Source organism: Colius striatus, chromosome 3 (assembly GCF_028858725.1).
Source record: "Colius striatus isolate bColStr4 chromosome 3, bColStr4.1.hap1, whole genome shotgun sequence".
Taxonomy (NCBI): Eukaryota; Metazoa; Chordata; class Aves; order Coliiformes; family Coliidae; genus Colius; species Colius striatus.
The window spans coordinates 51,455,559-51,462,974 of record NC_084761.1 but is presented as its reverse complement, the minus strand read 5'-3'; the positions used below and the strand labels follow the sequence as shown (position 1 = coordinate 51,462,974).

General features: G+C 50.9%; 1 protein-coding gene across 2 annotated transcripts; it reads left to right on the top strand.

The window, feature by feature from the left end:
* Positions 1 to 429: 429 nt before the first annotated feature.
* On the top strand, positions 430 to 6,838 carry PPP1R3B (protein phosphatase 1 regulatory subunit 3B). 2 transcript variants are annotated; one of them, XR_009818442.1, is made up of 3 exons: positions 430 to 469; positions 3,317 to 6,217; positions 6,344 to 6,838. XR_009818442.1 is itself a non-coding variant. In XM_061992889.1 (2 exons), exons 1-2 carry the CDS (start codon positions 456 to 458, stop codon positions 4,206 to 4,208), a joined length of 906 nt encoding a protein of 301 aa, XP_061848873.1. In that variant the 5' UTR covers positions 430 to 455; the 3' UTR covers positions 4,209 to 6,838. The 2 variants fall into 2 exon arrangements, 1 of the variants encoding a protein (XP_061848873.1); XM_061992889.1 differs by having other exon boundaries at positions 3,317 to 6,838.
* Positions 6,839 to 7,416: the final 578 nt, after the last annotated feature.

Here is a 7,416-nt window from a genome sequence, read left to right as displayed (position 1 = left end):
GCTTGTGGCTGTTAACAAAGCCAGCCTGTGCCTTTCTGGAGCGGCAGCGAAGGGCCGGCCGCACGGGAGCAGGACACAGCGGGGCTGGGAGGGGCACCCAGGGCCGGACACACGGCTTGTACCTTCTGCCGACACGAGCTCTCCGTGCTCGGGGGGAGGCGGAGGGGCCGCCTTCGCAGGGTCCCTCCGCAAAGGAGCAGCTGCCCTCGGCGTGCGAGCCCCAGGGGCTCCGCGGCCGGCCCGCCCCTGCCCCCCGAGCCCCGGCGCCGGCCCCTCGCCAAGCGCCCGCCCCCCGCATGCCTATTGGCCCCCCGCCTCCCCCGGAGCACGCCGATTGGCTGCGGCGCGGGCCGGGCGCGCGGGTGGGGCGGGGCGGCGCGGGCGGGCGGTCTTAAGGCGGCGGCGCGGGGGTGCGCGGGTGGCGGTGGCGAGCCGGGGGTGTTGGGACTGTCCTCATGCACTGCGCCAGGTACGGCCCCGGGACTCGCGTCCTCTTCGCCGCTGCCGCTTGGCTTCCCTGCCCTGCCTGCCGCTGCGGGGTCACAGCTCCCTCGGGCGCGGGTTCCCGCCGCGGCGTTGCTGTCGGGTGCCGGGCGGGTGGATGGGACCTTCGCGGCTTGGCTCCCCGGCAGCGGTGGCGGCGGAGCGCTGCGGGTGTGCCGGGGCCGGGCGGCACGTCCGTGGCTCGGGTTTAGGGGAGGGAGGGGCTGTAGCGGGGCGAACGTAGCGCCCCAACCTCGGGTAAATGCCTGCGAAGGCTGTGCCCTCTCGGAGCAGCTTGGCCGATCCCCGCCAGCAGAGAAGGGCAGAACAGCCCCGCGTCCAAAATCTTCTGGCTTAGCATCCGCCGCACAGTGAGCCCGCGGCGAGAGGGCTGCCTCGTCAGCGCCAGGACCAGGATCGAGGTAGTCGAAGGGTTTTAATCGATGTCGGTGTAAATAATTCTTTTGCTCTGGCTTGCTGCTTTTTCGTAGAAATAGAGGAGGGAAGAGCGAGTCCCTGCTCTTCACATCCTCTTTTGGAGAGGGTAAAACTGTGGGAAGGTGTCTAGAGGCAGTCCTAAGTCTGTCCTCTTCCTTTTGAAAGGAGGGGGAAAGCAATCAGCACCTGATACCTATGTAGGACCTGTACTGTTTGCTTCCTAGAGCTCCCTTTCCTCTTTAAGCTCTCAAAACTGTTTCCCTGCTTCTAGCTTTCACGCATTCTGAAGTTCAAGAGGACCAACAGTAACTCCAAAAGGGAAGCCTTCTTCTGCTGCCTATAAGTTGGGCATCAGTGAGCTGACACAGAAGGAAATGCCTGGGGTATCAAATGAGCTGAAAAGGGCAGTTTGTAAAAGCATGGAGCTCAGCCTAATAGATACGAGAAGCTCTTGCTGTAGTTCTTGGCTTGGAAGAAAAGCCCCAAGGAATGCAGATCAGACTGGATATTTTGTGCCTCTTCATTCTAAAAATTGTGAATAACCAAGGCTTGCTAAGATTAACCAGACTTCTCAGTGGCTGTGGAAGTTCAGCTGAATGAATTTCCCTAGGCAAACATGCAATGAGGATGAAACTGGCCCCAGTAAGAGAGAAGCATTGGGGGCTATATCAGTTTAAAGCAGGAAATGGTCTATATAAAGTGTGTGCGAGTGAAAACTTGGCAAAACCAGGTAGAGGTGAACAGAGTGGTGTTAGCAGACAGGTGGATTTGCTGTGTGTCTTGTACAGTTGCCCTTAAGCTGAGAGGTGGCTGAAGGAGGCAATGCAGGAGTTAGCTGGTGGGTGTGTTGGAAAGCAGGCCTTGGCACATGTGCTCTGAATAAACAGATGCCTTTGCTGAATGGATGCTCTGAAAGACTGCTCAGAGCTGCTCTGTTGGTGTTGCAGGGTGGGGAGCTAAATCACTGAATTAGAGAGCGTAGCTCTTGCTTTTTCTTGGCACGGGAGCAGCAATCAAGTACTAGAGCTGGCCATGTGTGGCTTTGGCAGCCAGAGCTCTGCTGCATCACGTGGACAGCGGCTGCTACTGCTGCTGGCTTGTCCAGCTCTGTGGTGGGAGCAGCTCTGGAGCCTGGTCTGCAGCCAAAGAGGGGATTTTTAGTGGGGGAATACTCTGTTTCAAGTCAGCTGCAGTGCCATCAGCTTAAGGGGAAGGTGTGTATGGTAAATCTGTCCTGGGGTTTATCCAGAGCCAAGCCAAAGAGATTCTGCCAAAAGCATCCAACCTAGCCTCAGTGTAAGGGCAGGAGCAATAGGAACAGGGTTCTGGGAGCTGTCTGGCTGCAGAGACAACTGCAGAGCTACATTTGGCAAGATGCTGGGTCAGAGCTGTCCTGCAGTGGATATACAGAGAAGGACAGTGCAGCATTCCTGGAAGAAGAGGCTGGGTGCCGGAGGAGGAGAGGCTGTGGCAGAGGGGTATTTGTCCTTCCCTGGAAAGCACGGGACTTGCTTCCAAAGGCTTGGTCAGTCTCAAGTAGGTGAGTTGTGTTTGGCAGAGCCCTGTGGCTGTGCAGATGTTTCTCAGAGGCTTAATGCAAGCACTGAGGAGGCTGGAGATAAAAATCTGCTGGGCCACCTGGGCTGACATCTGATTTCAAGTGCAGTAGCGTGAAGACAGTCGTCCTTCTGTAGGTGGGGAGCAACGTTGGCTAAGTCTCTACCCTACTGCTGTATTGGGCTGTTCCTATCCTTACAGTACTATTTGCAGGCATTTTTAGATGGAGCAGTTCTAGGAGACTGATTAGCAAAATAAGTCAGCAAATGAGTGCTTTTTAGCCTCTAAGAATACCATACAATTGGGGTTTTAGGAAAGGTGAGGTCAGTTGCATATCAGCAGCTTGTGACAAACTGAGTTTGTGCTTCTACAAAAGCATCTGATGCTCTGTGGAGAGCCTCTCTCTGGGAGAGGAGCGTGCAGCAGGAATGCTGCTTTATGTGGCATTGCAACTCGATAATCTCTGGGTTTTGAGGACATCAGCAAGACTGAGCCAATGGCTTTGCTTTGGGTCAGAAATGCTCTGGAGCCTGCTATTGCTCACCTAGTAGGGCAGTGCCTGCATGTGTCTTCACATGGTGACTCTGTCTCTGTAGCTATCGGAAGAGATCTTGTTTAAGGGCACAACAGACTCTGGCCCTGCCACTTCTGCTGCAGCACACTTCTCATAGCGTCTGTAAATAACGCCACGCAAATACCTGTCTTTAAGCTTGAGATACTAGCGTCGCTGGAAGCAAGTTTCTTTGGGATGATTGGAGGGGAAGTGGTGTAGCAGCTGTCTGACAAAAGCCCTGTTAAAACGTTTTTCTAATGTCAGCTGAACCTTCTTGTTTTGCAGAGTATTAGACTATTTTCCTCACAAACAAGCGATGGCTGTGGATGTAGCGATGCAGCTGTACCTGTGCTCTTCACCCTTGCGAAGAGAGAAGTGCGCCTGCAAAATCGCTCCCAAGCCAAGCAAGCCTTTGCGGCCCTGCATCCAGCTGAGTGGCAAGAGCCCGCTGGCTGGATCAGAGGAGCCAGCAAACTCCTTCACACACAACAAAGTGAAGAAGAGGGTGTCGTTTGCAGATAATAGAGGCTTCGCTCTGACCATGGTGAAGGTGTTCTCAGAGTTTGACGATCCGCTCGATATTCCTTTCAACATCACAGAGCTGATAGACAACATTGTGGGCCTGACAACTGTGGGGAGGGACAGCTTTGTCCTGGATTTTGTTCAGCCCTCCGCAGACTACCTGGACTTCAGAAACCGCCTCCAGGCAGACTGCGTCTGCCTTGAAAACTGTGTTCTAAAGGAGCGATCCGTGGTGGGAACAGTGAAGGTGAGGAACCTCGCCTTTGAAAAGACCGTGAATATCAGGATGACGTTTGACACCTGGAAAAGCTTTGTAGACTACCCGTGCCAGTATGTCAAGGATACGTATGGAGGGTCGGATCGGGACACATTTTCCTTTGACATCAGCTTGCCTGAGGGAATTCAATCTCATGAAAGAGTTGAGTTTGCCATCTCCTTCGAGTGCAATGGGAAGGTGTACTGGGACAGCAACAGGGGCACAAATTACAGGATCATACGGTCAGAACTGAAGTCTGCCCAGGAGGCTGTCAGCCCTCCACATGGCCCTGACTTCGGCAGTGCCTTTGACCAGTTTGGGAGCCCGCGGTGCTCCTACGGCCTCTTTGCTGAGTGGCCCAGCTATACGGGCTATGAGAAGCTGGGTCCTTACTATTGACCCAAGGACAAATTCCCAATTGACTAACAGTTGCTGGTGTGTTCGCAGGCCTGGGAGCTGCTCTGAAAGCGAGGTGTATAGAAAGGTGAAATAAGTACGGCTCTGTGTAGCTCTGCATAAGCCTTCCAGCAAAACTGGATGTGCAGTGCTCTGCTGGCAGGGGGCTTATGGTCAGGGAAGCATCTCTGGCATAAAGTGCTACCTTACCTGACACAACTCAGATAACTGGCTTCTCTGGATGCTCAAAGGACCAGGAGCTCTTGCTTGAAGGACCAAGAGCATTGCTCATGTTCCTTCAGTGCTGCTACTCCTTTCTCTTCTATAAAGCTGCTAATCTCCAGGGAAACACTACAGTGCTTACAGCATCTGTCCAAGCTATGTAGTGGTGGCTGGTTTGTATTGCTTGCCTGGTGTTAAAAGGCTTTTTCAAAACATGTTATAATATTCTGGTATTTTTAGTGGGCTGTACTTCAGCTGCAGGGTTCTCCTTGCAAAGCTGGCCTGTGGCTGTTGGGTAATAGAGCAGCTGGTTTGCAGGAAACAGAGTCCTCTCCTTGCATGTGTCCTTGTGTGAGGCCCTTCCTACTGGATGCAGAAAGGGTATGTTGGAAATGAAAGTGTGACTGTGATGACAGGAAATGTGGCCTTACAGCCTGCCATATTAGGAGGTTTATGTACTTGTGGGAGAGGATCTGATATGCTTAGTCACCAGTTGTTTTATCAGCTGATCTTGAAAAACTCTCCTTACACTCTTGTTGTTACCAAAAATAGCAATTAGCTGTAGCTGTGTGGTGCTTGTAACACAGCTGTGGGTTGACAACCTTGAGTGCCTTCTTCAAAACCCTGTTTCTTTAATGGTAAATGATCAGTGATGCCTTTTCCCCTTGATGGACATCTGAAGTCAACTCTTGGCAAAATGCAACGTTTCCTGTGACTAAACCAGGGTCTGTCTGTCTGAGGCCCATGGTCCTGTGCAGGAGGCTGTGCTCTGGTGTTACAGGAACCAAATTCAAATAGACCACATGGTTACACTATGCAGTGTCCTGTTAAAAGAAGGTGACTGTTGTGTACCTACTGTGATGGGAGCGCCTTGACTGAGAAAGAGGTGGCACATGTGATCTCAGCAATGCTTTGGGATAAACAGGCTTTGGAAATGGCATTGCTTTAAAAAAAAAAAAGATCTCCTAATGGTTTGTTGCTCAGTGCCATGGACTGCTTGGCAGCTACTGGCAGGACACTGCTTGTGTGTGAGGATGCTGTGGCTATACTGGATGAACATCAACATGCAGGGCTTCCCTCGCTGGTGTAGCAGTAACTGCCATTTCAACCTCTCTGAATCTCTGTCACTGTAACACGTGACTCACCCCACCTGTGCAAAGAACTAGCTGTGAGGAGTGTGAGATGTGGGATTTTCCTGACACCACCTCACCTCTGGATGTGAAACAAATCACAGCTGTGAACCATCCCTACCATCAAAGAGATGGCTTGTGTCCTTGGGCTGTGCTGAGGTGAGGTGGCCAGCTTGTGCAGTGCCAAACAGCCCCAAAGCTTCTTCTGAGCTAGCTGAGCAGAGTAGCTGAATCCCTCAGCTCAAAGGGAGAGTGCTGAATAGTTTGTAGAAATAGAGGTCAAAGGAATAATATTTTCTAGTGCATAAGCTTGATATAATTTTTTGGGTGCTTATAATAGCCTATGGATGGGCTGGAGAGAAGCAATGAACTGTAGACTACTTAACTTTTTAAACCTTAGCTTTTAATGCCGGAGACAACTGTACAAAACACTTAGGACCTGTTCTACGCTAATCTAGAAGGGATACTATAATCACTGTTGGATGCTGAGAGGGACAAGAAGAGCTTGCAAAAAGAATAGCCAGCCTTCAGCTGCTGCTTTCTCAAAACCCAGCATCAATGCATGTCATCACTGTGCTTGAGCACTTAGTCCAGGTGGTAAATCTACTTGTTGGCCTGGAGGTCATCAGGCTTGGTTCCTCTGTTCAAGCAGCTTGCTGAGTAAGTGCTTATAACCTGCATCTGGTCTCTCTTGAAGGGACTGTTGCCTAGCTTGGCTTGAACCTAGTTTTAGACTAAAAGCAAGTCTGAATTACACTGATTCTTTTTTTTTTCCTTTTTTTTTAGTGTATGGCTCTAAGACACTGACTGTACAAAAGTTGTGTTCTCCTGGCATGCTGCCATGCCTACAGAGAGCTGTTTGGGGGTTGAAACAAGGCATGTATGTCTGGGGTGCTGTGGATGTTGGTGTCTCCTTATGGGCCTGTTTATTTGCAGGCTGTGGATGAGATGTGTTTGGGGAGGAATATGGAAGATAAGCTAGAAGAGCAATGCCATAAGTAAAAGCTAGGCTGGGAACTGACTATTTGACCAATAGCAGTTTGAAAATGCTACTTGTGGCCTTTCCTCTTTTTCCCTTTTTCCCTTTTTCCATTGCCAATGTGAACATAGAAGTGAGGTGTTGCTCTCCTTGCTCTCTATGCCTGGAAGTGCCTTGTGGGGTGTATTGCATGTTTGTTTTTAAAAGATATTTTTGTACACAACATTCGAATGGAAAATGCACTTTATAATTGCCATGTAATGACTCATTTTAAAACTATGGTTCTGTTTTTATCTGATTGTTAAAATAAAGGTGGAACAAAATGTTAACTGTGTGTCTTGCCATCTTATTTCAGTACACACAGGGCTGGGAAGGCCACTTGCTTCCTGCAAGTGGCAGTTGGCTGAGAGGAGCACACGTCTGCAGTGGGCTCTGCTGCCTGAAACGGGAAAGAGCTGCTAGTTCCTGCTGCCTTCCTGCCAGCACAAATGCTTCCAGAGCCCCCACAGCTGTGGGAAGGTGGTGAGGAGCAAAGCCCTGCTCTGAGGTTTCTCCACTCACCACTCTGTTCCTGCACTACTCTTAGCTTGTTCACTGCTTGCACTGCCAGGAATAGCCTCTCCAGGTATTTCTGTGTGTATCTGAGATCAGTCGGTCCTTCCTCCCTCCTGGCTTGATCTGGCATCAATGCTTTCTTCTCCACCTTGGTACTGCAGTGTGATGGATGCTAGGAGAGGTGTTACAGTAGAAGAGTCAGGCTCTTTTCTAATATCAAGATCAAGTCAAAGTTAGACCCTTCTTCATCTCTGGCTCATTGTTTCTGTTGTCACTGCAATAACATCCACTGGCGGGAAAGATGCCCCTCTGCAGAAAGAAAACT